This window comes from Mauremys reevesii, linkage group 15 (genome assembly GCF_016161935.1).
Source record: "Mauremys reevesii isolate NIE-2019 linkage group 15, ASM1616193v1, whole genome shotgun sequence".
Taxonomy (NCBI): domain Eukaryota; kingdom Metazoa; phylum Chordata; order Testudines; family Geoemydidae; genus Mauremys; species Mauremys reevesii.
In genome coordinates, this window is record NC_052637.1 from 44650167 (window position 1) to 44665217 (window position 15051).

The 15051-nt window shown below is 44.8% G+C and overlaps 2 protein-coding genes across 6 annotated transcripts in view; one reads left to right on the plus strand and one right to left on the minus strand.

Annotated features, from left to right (window-relative positions):
- The window catches only part of ASPSCR1 (ASPSCR1 tether for SLC2A4, UBX domain containing), a 77213-nt gene extending 70251 nt beyond the window's left edge, over window positions 1–6962 (plus strand). For 3 of the 4 annotated variants that reach the window (XM_039501780.1, XM_039501778.1, XM_039501779.1), the window contains 4 exons: window positions 2794–2845; window positions 3954–4023; window positions 4402–4589; window positions 5810–6962. In XM_039501780.1, the coding sequence (XP_039357714.1) occupies window positions 2794–2845; window positions 3954–4023; window positions 4402–4589; window positions 5810–5823 (324 nt within the window). In that variant the 3' untranslated portion in view covers window positions 5824–6962. Of the gene's footprint in view, window positions 1–2793; window positions 2846–3953; window positions 4024–4401; window positions 4590–5809 lie in introns of those variants that run through there. The other variant, XM_039501781.1, reaches the window with a different exon arrangement.
- The window catches only part of CENPX (centromere protein X), a 17925-nt gene continuing 2874 nt past the window's right edge, over window positions 1–15051 (minus strand). The window contains exons 3-5 of one of the 2 annotated variants that reach the window (XM_039501782.1): window positions 11140–11193; window positions 10485–10573; window positions 1–358 (exon numbers count right to left, since the gene is read on the minus strand). In XM_039501782.1, the coding sequence (XP_039357716.1) occupies window positions 284–358; window positions 10485–10573; window positions 11140–11193 (218 nt within the window). In that variant the 3' untranslated portion in view covers window positions 1–283. Of the gene's footprint in view, window positions 359–8850; window positions 10279–10484; window positions 10574–11139; window positions 11194–15051 lie in introns of those variants that run through there. The other variant, XM_039501783.1, reaches the window with a different exon arrangement.

Below are 15051 nucleotides of genomic sequence, written 5' to 3' on the forward strand. Positions count from 1 at the left end.
TCTGGCTGGCTGAGTTGACGTTTCATTCTCTGGAGCCCTCTAGGGTCTCCTGTCTTGTGAGCTCCAGGGGATTCAACTGAATGTCTTTACACTGCAGCAGAAATGACTTGAGGGAGGAGGCAAGAGAGAAGGCAGAGGGGATTCAGCCTCAGATCTCTGGGCTATTCTCAGTAAGGTAGACTCTGACTACCTCATCTCCCCATTCCTGTGGCCAGACTTTGCATTGCAGTAGTGTCCTTCCATCATGGCTCTTTACACAAAGATATTTCATTATAAGATGAGATCACAGATGGGTTGGTAAAGGTAACTGCATAGATGTGGTATACTTAGGCATTTGACATACTACTGCACAACAGTCCTGTTAAAAAATTAGCAACATACAGTATCAATAAAGCATATGTTAAATGGATTAAGAACTAGCTAACTGACATATCAAAAAGTAGCTCATTGAATGGGGGAGTTCTAGTGGGGTTCTGCAGGGATCAGTTCTCTGCCCAATGCTATTCAACATTTTCATTGACGATCTGAAAATAATTATAAAATCACTGCTGATTAAAATTTGCGGATGACACAAAAATTGACAGGTCAGTCATACAAATATATCTGGATCACTTTGTAAGCTGGGCCCATTCAAGCAAAATGTATTGTAATACAGCTACATGCAAGGTCAGACATCCTAGGAATAAAGAATGCGGGGCATGCCTACAGAAAAGGTTTAGGAGTCATAGTGAACTAAAAACTGAACATGAACTCCCAACGTGATGCTGTGACAAAAAGGGCTAATGCAGGCTTGGTTGTATAAACTGTGGAGTAGTGAGCGGGAGTGAGAAGTGATTTTATCTCTACATATGGCATTGCTGAGACTGTCCACTTTTTAAAAGGGCACAGAAACTCTGGAGAGAGTACAAAAAAGAGCCACAAATAATTTGAGGGCTGGAGAAAATGTCTTACAGGGAGAGACTTGCAGAGCTCAATCTCTTTAGTTGATCAAAAAGAAGACTGAGAGGTGACTTGGTTAGTATAAAAATACCATCTCCAGGAGAAAATACCAGGTGCTAAAGAGCTCCTTCATGTACCAAAGAAAGGTAGAACAATGGCTGGAAGCTGAAGCCAGATTAAATTAGAAATAAAACAGATTTTTTACAGCGAATGATTAACTACTGGAACAAACTACCAAGGGAAGTGATGGATTCTTCCTCTCCTGCAGTCTTCAAATGAAGACTGGATGCCTTTCTGGAAGATACATTTTAGTCAGGTTATTTGGTTCGCTACAGGGGTAACTGGGTGAAATTCTCTGGCCTATGATATACAGCATGTCAGACTAGATGAGCCAAAGGTCCCTTCTGGCCTTAATATCTGTGAACTGAAAACATTGCTCCTTGTCTGTCTGTGGCTAATAGGACAGTACTATAATCACTTGCTCCCCACAACTTGACCTGGATGCATTATTTCCACATCACCCCCAACTTGTTTTTTTTTTTTTTAAAGGCAAAGTAAAAAAAAAAGCCAAAGTTTGTATAGCACTCTGTAGGTAAAATTCACTAAGGGCTAAGCATTCTCTAGTATGATTGTCAAGTATCAGAGGGGTAGCCGTGTTAGTCTGGATCTGTAAAAGCAGCAAAGAATCCTGTGGCACCTTATAGACTAACAGACGTTTTGCAGCATGAGCTTTCGTGGATGAATACTCACTTCGTCGGATGCATCCGACGAAGTGGGTATTCACCCACGAAAGCTCATGCTGCAAAACGTCTGTTAGTCTATAAGGTGCCACAGGATTCTTTGCTGCTCTAGTATGATGGGCAGCTTCTCCAAGTGAGATGCAAACCTATAACAGCAGGGTGGAGGACTGTAGGCCTGGCTTTTGGAGGGAGATTTGAATAGCAGGGAGATTTGAAGGGTTAGGATTGGGGTGCATTGTGTGGTGGCGATGAGCCCCCACACTGACTAGCTTAAATCAGCACTGCTATTTCCTCAGTTTCTTAGTTGCTGGTCTCTGTGGCAGACTGTAAAACAACTTCTTTGACTTGCATTAATGGAACATTGATCCCCAGCCTCTTCAGGCAGGCAGCGCCAGTATGGTCTGTCCAAACCAGGGAACTGAAGAACATTTCAGGCTCCCTCCAGGAGAGGAAAGGGGCAGCTGTTAGCAACAGTGAAGCCAGAGATGTTCTAGTGTTCTCAAGGAGGGGAAGGAAGAACAGGTGACCCTGGTAATGCAGACTGGGAGAGAAAAAGGAGGCATGATGCAGGCTTGCCCACAAGGTGTCTATTTTGCATATGCCAACTGGACAGTATAAACGTGGGGTGGAGCACGGCCCCTGGGGAGACTGTTTCCCACAGAGAGTCAGGAACTCTCTAAATGAAGCTGAAAATCACTTAGAGTAGCAGATTCCAGGGGCTGCTACATAGGTTCCTCAAATATATCTGCGTAGATGGTACTCAGTACACTGAAAATTGGCTTGCCCATCCTTCTTGCATTTGCTTTTATTTTAAACTGGGCTCCAGAAGATGCAGCCAGGACATAACTGGCAAAGAAGTGTCCGAGCTGCTGTCATGTTCAGTTTCAGCCCTCCTCAACTCATACAGTTGCATTTATTTTAAGGGGCTTTGGGGGTGGAGAGGGTTGATGAGCAAATGCCCTTGTTTTCATGGCTGCAGTGCCTTTGCCCTGGGTTGGGGAAGAGATTGGGCTTCCCTTAGAGAGGTATATGTAATGTCCAAGGCTGGCTGCCTGTGAAAACCCTGCAGCTTGCCCTGTCCCCTTCTCATCCATCTCTTTTCCCTTTGTTTCAGGCTAACCTCTTCCCAGCGTCTGTCATTCACTTTGGATCTGAAGAGCACAGAGGTGAGTTACTGCCATCTCTTCAGCTGGCTCCACAGGTGCTGTGTGTTAGCCAGATGAATCATGTCCGTGGCTTCAGAATAGCTCCAACAAGAGATCCCAAACAAAGCTAGGAGTGGAGACGCTGGAATGAAGGACAGGAAGGTTAGATGGCTCAGGTATTTGGGGGTGGAATATGGAGCCTTGCATGGGCAGCACTGGTTTGTGTTCAGTCTAAGGTTGGAAATGAGGGTAAATCATTAATCTCTTTGGCTGGGTGAAATGAGCTGGGGTGCGGTAGCTCTAACGCTAACCCTAGCAGACAGTTCCCCACAATTAGCACTAATTAGCTCCTTTTGTTAGCAGTCTCAGCAGAGAGACTCCTATATCCCGGAGAGAGAACTTCCCCAGAGGTGGTACTTCCAGCTCAGGGTTGAGGGGCATTGGTAGGAGAAGGGATGAGGTTTATGTGAATCTTGCATTGCCTCTGCCTCTACTGTGAATCACTAAGGCCTCATCTATACTAGCTTGGTTCTATTTCAACTTAAGTGGATTGCCAGTTAATGCAAGTTAACTAACATAATTGTAGATGTAAATCAGGAAGCATTTCTTATGAGATTTATTAGACTATAGAGTAGGCACAGTAGACAAACATGGAGTGGTGGTCTCTGAAGGGAAGCATGGAAATCCCATTGCTTTAAAATTAAACAAGACAAAGAACAAGAAATTGCACTGAAGGGACCAACCTGTTGTGGCTTCCTGTGGAGATGGACAGTCTGATTCTCTGACATATTTGTGGTGCTGTTAATATTAGTGTCTGTCTCTCAGAGGTGTAAAGGGAGAGAACATAACCTCTGAGATGCAGAGATCAAGTGCCTGAAAACCACAAGTTTTGAGGGATGGATTAGAAATGGCAAACAATATTCAGAACATAGAAGTTAGGTGGGAATCAGCATGGCTTGAGAGGGTCACTACCACCTAGTGGCTAACAGTGTTGGCTATTGTATTGGGGAAAAGGCAGAAACTCACTGAAGCGCACAAAGGGGGATTAGCTGGAACTACAGTAAAAGTGTCTGCAGGTTCGCTGATGTTACTGTCTTAACAAATGTATGTGCTTGGGTTTGTTTCACAGATTGTTACTTGACACCAGAACTGTTGGAGTCCGCAGTGTCCCCTTCCACAGCTGACTTGCTAGTAGCTAGGTAGGGACTGTGAGCAAAGCTACTTAATGTGAGTGGGCATTTGTGGGAAGGGAAGGGTGGAATCAACACCTCTCCTGGTGGAGAGGGGCAGAACCTACAGGCACCAGAAAAAACGTCCCCTGCTCTCAGGCTTATTTACGACTTTGCAGCTTGGTGAACCCTGCTCAAATGGGGAGCCATGTCTGTTGCTAAATCTGGCAGGAGCTGGAGTCTTCTGCTTACAGACTGGTATGTGCCCTAAAGCCTTTGCTTCTGGAGTGAAGATTAACATTTCAAGGCCTGGGCCTGATGAATCACTGGGCTGGGATTGTGTGCTGGGTATGTGGAGACCAGTGTGAAAATCTTGCTTTCATTCTGCTTTCTTGTTTCTCTTCTCAGAGGCTTGTCCAAATCACTAGTCCCTTCTGCTCCACCAGCTTCAGAAACAGCTGTTCCACCCCCAGTCGGGCCAGAGGAGACAGATGGGAAAAGAACTGCCGAGAACCCAGAACCAGCAACAGCTGCTGAAGCTTCACAGCCAGTGAGAAGGCCCCCTGAAAAAGTACCAAAGTGGCTGAAGCTGCCAGGTATAATCTGGGATCAGAGGGAGAGCTTTTCCTCCCTGCTCTGTGGAAGCTGCCTCTGCAGAGCCTCACTGCAGGAATCAACTGCCATGACTTGTGATCTCAGAACTATTCAGTTTAATTGCTGATGGGTATGATGTGGATCTGATGTCCCAATTGTGATAAAGAAAGCTTTTATAGAGGTCTTGGGCCTATTTGGGTTGTTTCCATGTGCTGGCACCATCTATCTCAGAACCATCCTCTTTGCCTTGATTGTGCAGTCTTGCTAAAATTCTGTCATTAATACTTCATTGTTAGTGCTTATTGCTATGGAGTGGTGGCAATCACTCTGTAATTAAGATTGCAACCGAATTTTTATCAAAAATCCACAGTATCAAACTCTGTCTCAGAATGATAGGGTTAGATCTGGGACATGAAGTGAACTGGAAGAGAGGTTCTTGAATTATGTGCACACACAATGGGTCATCAATGTTCAGAAAGACCATCTAACATTTCTGTAGCCAACCCCCTCCACTCCTGTCCTTCCAAAAAACCCCAAAGCAGAACTAAAATCTCTGGTTGAGATCTGATGATAGCTTTTGAAATTAAAATTTTACCATTTGATTCTGGCAGGTGTTCCAGCAAGCTTAAAGTAGGGCATCAAGTAGCTCTGGAAAAATCAAATCTGTGGTTTAGTCCATTTACTCCTATATGGCTGAAGTACTTTAGAATGATTCATGGATGTTGATGCAGGGTACATGGGAGTCTGCAGAAGCAATATGCATGATGCATTCCCATGCTAGGTAAAGAACCTCTCTCTTCCCTGTAGGGAATATTTGGTTAAAGTCTGTAGTGCAAGAAGTGAAGATGTTAACCACCTGTCCTGCCTGCCCAAGATGGGCAGTGTTGAGAGGGCTGTGAGCAGCCAAGTAGGAGTGGATAGCAGTGTCTCTGGCAATGGAGGGGGGTAGCCATATCTGCCCTGGAAGTCACACTGTTGTTGTAGGCTCCACTGTTCAGTTCTTACCAAGCTCTGAGCTAAAGTGCTATAAATATACCATCTGGGTACAGCTGGAGAGTGGAGCCCAGTGTGTTCAGGGCCTCAGCTAGGTCACATTATTGGGTGAGTATGTAGGACAGGCCCCTGTGACCCTGGTAGGGTTTGGAGAAGCAGCCCTTACCCTTTCTCTCTAACAGGATTCTGAAAAGTGCTATAAGCCCCTCCTTATGTTTTCTTTTTGCAGCTGGGAAGAGATGAAACATCCCAGGTGCTGAGCCTGCAAGATTACTTGACTGGACTGAGAAGCAGCAGAATCAATTGCACTTCTTTCCAAATAAACTGCTACAAAGTTTGTAATAAACCATGGGTGGTCCTGGGGAGACCTGAACAACATGATTTATTTCTTAGAAAAATAAAATAGAATAGCTATTTCATGTTGCTAATTCTATCCTGTTGGGAGCAGACAAAGTCCCATGTGTTGTAACGCTGCCTGGCAATAAAAGCAGGATTAGAAGGAGAAACTCAAGGTGTCCTACATGCATGTAATCTGAAAGGAGCAGGTAGAGAGAATTCTTCCTAGCCATCCCTTGACTGCTGACTTTGTTTCTATAGGTGTTTGACACTAAAGCCTTCTCTCTGATTTGTCTTCAGAGGTTATCTGCAGCAGTGTGGCTGCTCTGATACCTGGAACAAGACCTTAATGCTGAAATCAGCTGCACAATTTTACCTACAGCTGTAAAGTGTTGCCCTGAGCTTGGCTGGTCCCTATGGTGTGGCAGTGGCTACTGCTGCTGGTTGTCCTGCAGGAGCTGTTTAGATAACCCACAATTTACTGAGTGGCTTTTGTTGAGAACTTCCTGGTTCATTGTACTTGTCTGTTTTCCACTGGTGGAGTCTTTTTAATAAAGAATGTAGGTATCTATTAATGGCATGCCCATGGAATATGCCTCTGGACTGAGCTGTTTAATTTCCATTACACATAATTAACATAATTAATTACTCCTCTAATGAGAGCAAAACTCCAGTGAAAGGTCTCCTCATTTGACTCTCCATCTGATTTCTTTGGCTTTGATATTGCCTGCAATGGACGTGCTATGTGTTTGCAGTATGAGTACTGTAAGGAGTGATGCTCTGCCTCATGCATATGCAGGGCTGGGATGCAAGTTAAGGTTTAGAAATGTGCCTGTTATAGAGATGAGGTCTGTAGTGCCACAATATCCAGGCTGCTGTATTTTATTTGAAGTTTTTTTCATAGTCCTGTAATTCCAGTTGGACAGAGTTACTATGTTATGGTAATAATTCTCACCATTTGTTTTCCCTGTACAGAGTTTTTTCCTTGAACTGTGTGTGTCTGTCTCCACAATCTGTAGATGTAATAAAGCAGAGTGGCCATAGGAGGCTTTTTGTCGGGCTCTTTGATAATGTATTTCTTCCCCACTGTTCTGTTTCTTTATCAGTTCACAGGAACCTGCTTCCTATTTTTTTTTTCCTTCAACAAAGCAAAACTGAGTTTTGTACCATCTGAATGAACTTCAAAGTAGCTGAAAGGGGCACCCGGAGTTCCTGGCACTTGTCATTGTCTCCCAGACTGGCCAACATTTCCCTTCAGGTCTAATTACTTCCACATGCTCCCAAATGCTTTGATGAACATCAGAGGGAGGGGGAGCAATGAAAGAAAGGTAGAAGAGGAAAAAGGAAACTCAAAACTGAGGGAGCAGCCTGTAAGGGAGAGAAGATTGATTTCTTATGTGATACCCAAACTTGAACAGACAGGATGTGTGTGCTGCAGCCTCTGGCACTGGGGAATTGACTATTTGCTGCTCTAAATAGTAAATGTTCTCACATAGAAAACACCCAGGCACAGGAGGAGTTGCACAAGGGAGACAAACTAGCAAGATTCCACTGAGATGAAAAGGATTTAACTAACTAAATTCTAAGATTGTTACTTTGGGATTAACCCTGGGATGGAAGAGTTTAATTACAGAATCCATCCTTTCTGGCCAGGTGCTTGGTAAGTTTCCTTCCAATTATGCCCTATTCTAGAGCTGCTTCTGCATTGCTGTTTCCTCTGGTTCTGTGCTGATGGCTGGGGGGTTGCTCTTTCACATCTTGTGGAATAGTCGATCTTAATCAATATGCTGGGTGTACTGTGAGATGGGCTGAGGGACAGAGCTGCTTCACATGTCACTCATTTGGGGCCAGGGAGCTAACATGCTATTTCTGCATGGGTAGCATGTATGAGCTAATGTTGCTTGACCCATCCAGGCATAGAATGGATAACAAAAGCTTGGCTGATAGGAGCTCCCATCACCACTGATCCTCCTTTATCTCTTCTAGAGACTACAGCCATGATCAAATGCTTCTGTTGGGCTTGCAAGTGGCAGCACTTCCCTGAGACATGCCTTACTGCTAGTTAGAAAGTGCTTTGATAGGGCATTTGCTCTGTAAGAGTGTCCAGTATCTTCCTATTGAAATTTTAAAGGTTTCTCCATTGTCCCTTCTACCAGCAACAATGAGCTGGTCTTGGGGCAGCATTTGGGGTAATAACTGACTGGGATGAGAGGCTACAGCTGCTAGCCTAAGCTGGGGGTGGTGTGCGCGCTTCAGCAAGGAAGTTTAACTGCTGCATTACCAAGTTTAGGGACATTAACGTCCTGGCACAATTTCTGTTTAACTTCAGGTAAGCAACAGCCACAGGAGCAGTGTTGGGTTTAATTGGATTCCTAGAGCAAACTTTCTGATCATTTTAAAATCAAGAAAACTCTGCTCCTCCGATTACATTATGACTAATGGGCTATGCCACTGGGAAGTAAGCAGGTGGAATTTGGCTTCTGGGGCCTAGGAGTCAGCCTTCATAGTGCTAATTATGCACATTACCTCATTCAGCCAATTCTCTGCCCAAGCTTGTCTAACAGACTCTGCCCCCTGTGCAAGGTCAGTGGGATGGTGAAAGGCTGCCCCCTTCAGCAGTTACCAAACAAACTAATCCTCTGTTCATAGAGTGGTTGGTTAATGCTGGCAGCCACCATTAAAGATTGGCCTTACAAGTTACACACTTCCACTTCTGCAGTTATCCTTAGCCTGTTTCACACAACGAAGTAGACTTACAGAACAGCTGTCAGTTGCTTGATGGCTCATGGAAGTGACAGCACAGCACAGCATGTGCTGGATCTTTAACATGCTGTTTCCATGGAAGGAGAAAAAATAAGTGCTCTCTAAAAAAAACACAGCTAGGCCCTGAGACAATCTTACACACTGACAACTGCAGGCTTTCCAGCAGGGTAATCACAATGAGGAGTCTTTGTTCCCAGTACTCAGTAGCAGTCATACATGAATTACTTAACATATGATGATTTAGATAAGCATCATTTGACCTGACCTCTACTAGTAATCTTTTCATAAAGCCTCAGCCTGCCTGGTGCCTGTAAAACTGTGATCTGCAGACCTTGATCAACATACAAAGGAGGCAACAAAAGCCTCCCCCCCCATCATATCACCAGTGGTCATAGCCTGAATGGGGAGAGCAGTGCTAGTGGCCCATCCACTCCTTGCCTGCTATCAGGGGCAGCTGGGAAATCTCTACCACTTTTCACAATGGACCCCACAAATAAAAGACAATAAGCAACTGGAAAGCTAGTTCTCAGACATGTTGGTGTCAGCTGCTTCTGCAGCAGCAGGCCTAATATTTCCCAACAAAGCCAGGTTCAGCAGTGTAGGTCCTGCCTACATGTGTAAGGTTTCTTATTTCATAGCTTCCCTCTCCCCTGCTGGCAAAGGGGACACGCTGTCCCATGATGTGGGATTCTCACACATGCTGTTTGTTATTCTGTCCCTTTTTAAGAGTTTTCCTTTTCGCCTGTGAAGATTTAGAGAAGAGGGTGGGGGAAGCTGAGCAAGTCTTTGAAGCAACTTGACTTTCAATGATTAATTGCGGTGAAAAGCCTGAGCCAGGGAGACTTATTTTTGATTTATTGATGTTTCTTTGTGAGAACAAATTTATAGCAGAGAGAAGCAGCTTCTGAGAAGAATATCAAACAGTTAAAAGGTTCTAAGCACTCTTTGATGTCACTGCCCTGGAGGAATGCTGGAAAGTATTGGGGGAGAGGCACTGTTTATTTATAAAATAAAGATCAGGTACCTGCTTTTGGCACAGACCTTCAGCTGAGTGCCTGTTTAAACTACTCAGACAGCCATGGAATTGGACTTTAAACCCCTGCCATAGCAGCCTGCTGAGGTGATGAGAGCCCACAGCTAGAGGAAGGTTTCCAGCCACTCACTCTTTCCACAGAGTGGCACCTGTTTCTTTCACTGGTAGAGAAAGTAGCAGTGCTTTGGCCACGCTATTCATTCTGGGCTGTGAACTGCAAACTGCTACTGCAGGAGCAGGATGGGACCCAGTTTTTGAGGGCAAGATGCCCTGCTATAGTAATTTGGTCTACAACAATCAAAATATGCAACATCCTTTTTAGAATGGCATCTTACTCTTTGTGGTTGCTGAGGGCTTGCTCTGCTCAGATGATAGGGGTGAGGAAGCAGCTGCTACTGTAGCAAGATGGCAAGGGCATAGTGAAGCAACAACAATGCCCATTCCCGTAGCTAAACAGGAGGCCAGTCCAGGCATTCAGTATCAGATTAACTCCCAGATCAGGACTCTCTCCTCTTAGCAGCTGATGCATCCCATTCTGCTTGATCAGGCCTCTAAAAATCCAGAAGCTGTAAGGAGAGAGCAGCAGCTGCTTTAGTTCTCATAACAGTAAGAGGCCGTTCCAAACTAGTCATTAACACATCTGTGGGGTCCCCAGCAGCCCTGTACGGATATTACTAACTAGTCAAACATCCCCCTGAAGGAAGGGGATTAAGATGCCTCTGCCCACATCCTTATCCTGTTAGCAGGGGAAGCTGAACTACACTTTACATACCAGCTGTGGCAGCACTTTCTCCACGTGTTCAATATCCACCCTGTCCAAGTCTTCAGCCTGAGCCTGCCGTGCGCTGCGTGCTGCAGCTTCTGCACCACACATGCAAGACAAGACAAACATCACAAGTAGGTGTCGAAAAAGGAAGTCCTAAGCTAATAGGGCTGGATTTTGGGGTGCACCTACAGCGCCACAGGGTAAAAGGGAAGCACTTTCTCAAGACCCCTCTTGGTTTTAGCATCCCAGTCTTGGGTAAAATGGATTTTTTTGTGGCATTATACAACCACAGCTGAGAAGATAGCTGGTCCTCTTCACTCACACTGGCTTGTGCTGTTGCAACAGGGAGTGGTATCTAACAAGGTAGAAAGGCCATTCCACAGGCAGAGTGGGTACAACTGCCTAGCAGTGAGGCACCTGCAACTTGACAGAACAGGCTCGTTTCCTTACACTGTCCTGCCACAGCAGCCTGGATTTGCTAATCCAACTACCCCAAGGAAGAGCAGCTCTATGGAAGATTGCCTTTCCTGGAGGGAAGTTTTAGAAAAGCTCCATCAAATCACAAGCAAAGTGCCTTGTCAGAACTGCCACAACTTTTCTAATTGACCCAAATCTATGACCACAAGTACTGAGAATAAAAGGGCAGCTCCTAAGCACTTACCTCGAACAAACACGTTCAGCATTTCTGCCATTAGCAGCAAAGCATCACTGCTGACTAGAGGCAAAGGAAAGTGGTGTTATCAGAAGACATGCAACAGGAGGAAGGATGGGCACAAGCTTAGGGCATTATCCTGGAACTTAAGGCCTGGGTTCAAGTCCCTGTTCCACCACAAACTTCCCATCTGCCGCTGGGCAAATCCCTTGAGTAAATTAAACTAACCCACTTTAATTCTGACAGAGCATCCACATATGGTGCGGGTTTGCAGACACTATGGCTTGCATTTCCCACTCTCAGAAAGCCAGGCTGGGGGGACTATCCAGTGTGAAAAGTATCTGCTGGTGGAATCTTTCAGGAAGCAGGTAGGAGAGCTAAAGGAGGAGATGGCTAGGCTGAGAAGCATCCGTGCCCACGAGGAATTATTGAGAGTATTCATACAGAGACGTCAAAGGCTGAGGAAACTATCCAGCTAGAGAGAACTGCTGTCATGCCACCAAGGAAGGAGGATATGGCTCTGTCACAGGGACCACACTGGCTGCTAGTTACTTCTGGAAACAGGCAGTGCTCTACCCCTATTCCCAGCCCACTCACCATAGTGATGAACTGTTATGTTGCTCTGCCAACGAGCCATGAAGAATCAACCCCAATGTGAAAGAGGAGAAGCCATGTACCTCCAAGGCTAGGAGGATCTCAGCCACCGCTCCCAGGAAGAAATGTTGTGTAGTGGTTGGTGAGGGGGACAGAGGCACCGATCTGTTGGCCTGACATGACATCCCGGGAGGCATGCTGCCCGCCAGGGGCCTGTATCAGACATTATTGAGCGATTGTTGAGGATCATCCGACCCTCTGCCTTCTACCCCATGCGGGCACTAATGATACTGCAAGGTATGACCCTCAGCAGATCAGAAGTGACTATAGGGCTCTGGGAGTAAGGGTAAAGGAGTTGGAAGCACAGGTGGTGTTCACTTCGATCCTTCTGGTCAAGGTTAGGGGCCTAGGCAGAGAGATCCATCCTAGAAATGAATGCCTGGCTGTGAAGATGGTGTCACCAGGAGGGCTTCGACTTCCTTGACCACTGGATGCTGTTCTGGGAAGGACTAAGCAGAGAAGGGGGTCCATCTAATGAGGAGGGGGAAAAAGCATCCTTGGATATGGACCTGCTAACCTTGTGAGGAGGGCTTTAAACTAGGTTTGATGGAGGCAAGTGACAAAAGCCCACAGGTAAGTCCAAAACATTGAGACCTGAGAGAAAGGTCAGAATCTGGGGGGGAGCATGGGCTGTCATAACCGGGATAAGGGAGAGACAAGAGAACACGGGGGAAATCAAATCAGTATCTTAGATGTCTGTATACTAATGCGACAGGTATGGGGAATAAGCAAGAAGAAATTGAAATGCTAGTTAATAAACAGAACTATGAAATAGTTGGCATCACAGTGGTGGGACAATATGCATGGCTGGAATACAGTATGGGTATAGAAGGGTACAGCTTGCTCAGGAAGGACAGGCAGGGAAAAAAGGGAGGAGATGTTGCCTTATATATTAAAAATGTATACATTGGACCAAGGTTAAGATGGAAATAGGAGACAGACTTGTTGAAAGTCTCTGGGTAAGGATTAAGGGGGTGAAAAAGAAGGGTGATGTCATTGTAAGGGTCTACTACCCACCTAACCAGGAAGAGGTGAATGAGGCTTTTTTTAAACAAATAAAATCATCCAGCGCACAGGACTTCAGCTACCCAGACATCTATTGGGAAAATAACTCAGCAAGGTACAGATTATCCAACAAGTTCTTGGAATGTATTGGAGACAATTGTTAGTTCATAAGATGGAGAAGGCCACTAGGGGAGAGGCTGTTAATTTTGATGAATAGGGAGGAACTGGTTGAGAATTTGAAAGTGCAAGGCAGCATAGGTGAAAGTGATCATAAAATGGTAGACTTCATGATTCTAAGGAATGGTAGGAGGGAAAACAGCTCAATAAAGATAATGGATTTCAGGAAGGCAGACTTTAGCAAAGTCAGGGAGTTGGTAGGTAAGATCTCATGGGAAGCAAATCTAAGGGGAAAAACAGTTCAAGAGAGTTGGCAGTTTTCAAAGGGCTTGGCTACACTTACAAATTTGCAGCGCTGCAGCAGGGTGTGAAAACACACCCTCTCCAGCGCTGCAAATTGCGGCGCTGCAAAGCGCCAGTGTGGTCAAAGCCCCAGCGCTGGGAGCGCGGCTCCCAGCGCTGTCCGTTATTCCCCACAGGGAGGTGGAGTACGGACAGCGCTGGGAGAGCTCTCTCCCAGCGCTGGCGCTTTGACTACACTTAGCGCTTCAAAGAGCTACCGCGGCAGCGCTTTGAAGTGCTAAGTGTAGCCACAGCCAAAGAGACGTTATTAAGGGCACAAAAGCAAACTATCCCACTGTGTAGGAAAGAGAGTATGGTAAGAGACCACCCTGACTTAACCAGATCTTCAATAATCTGAAACTCAAGAGACCAACAAAAAGTGGAAACTAGGTCAAATTACACAGGATAAATATAAACAAACAACACAAGCAGGTAGGGACAAAATTAGAAAGGCCAAGGCAAAAAACAAGATTAAACTACAGTAGAACCTCAGAGCTACAAACACCAGAGTTACAAACTGACCAGTCAACCACACACCTCATTTGGAACTGGAAGTATGCAATCAGGCAGCAGCAGAGAAAAAAAATAAAAGCAAGTACAGTACTGTGTTAACTGTAAACTACTAAAAAATCAGGCAAACTTTAAAAAAAAGATTTGACAAGGTAAGGAAACTATTTCTCTGGTTGTTTCATTTAAATTAAGATGGCTAAAAGCAGCATTTTTCTTCTGCATAGTAAAGTTTCAAAGTTGTATTAAGTCAATGTTCAGTTCTAAAGTTTTGAAAGAACCACCATAACCTTTTGTTCAGAGTTACGGTCAGTCTCCAATTCGAAGGTGTTTGTAACTGAGGTTCTACTGTAGCTAGAGACAAAGGATAACAAGAAAACATTCTATAAGTACATTGGAAGCAAGAGGAAGATCAAGGACACGGTAGGCCTGTTACTCAATGAGGGGAGAAAAACAGTAACAGAGAATGTGGAAATGGCAGAAATGTTAAATGACTTTTTGTTTTCACCAAAAAGGTTAGTAGCGATTGGATGTCTAACATAGTGAATGTCAGTGAAAATAAGGTAGAATCAAAGGCTAAAATAGGGAAAGAACAAGTTACAAATTACTTAGGCAACTTAGATGTCTTCAAGTCACAAGGGCCTGATTAAAAATATCCTAGAGCAGGGGTGGCTAACCTGTGGCATTGGAATAAATTGTCCAGGCAGGATGTGGAATTTCTACCTTTGGAGATTTTTAAGAGCAGGTTAGACAAACACCTGTCAGGGATGGTCTAGATAATACATTAGTCCTGCTGTGAGTTCAGGGGACTGGACTAAATGACCTCTTGATGTCCCTTCTAAGCCTGTGATTCTATGGCTTTAATCCAGTTTAACTAATCCACTTTAAATTCACACCTTTCATTAGTCAGTCTTAATTTTCTTAAAGTGTTCCTGTGTAGACAAGCCCTTAGTATCTCTAGGTCTTAATTCCTTATCTGCATAACGGAGGGGAGAGGGGGGTAACAGCACTTCCCTACCTGGAAGATAAATACATTAAAGATTCTCAGATTCTATGGCAAAGGGGGCCAGACTAGTGCCTTCGGCCAGTGGTTCTCAAACTTTTTTTTTTCCCCATGGACCACTTGAAAATTGCTGAGGTCTCGGCGGACCACTTAATGATCTTTCCAAATGTTGTTTGTACCGTTAGCTAACTACTGTAAGTGTTGTAGAACAAAAACATGTTAATTTTTTATATATAAATAAAAGCATGCAACTCTTATTTTAATATCAGTAGTCTCTCCCCTGCTGTGGCAGT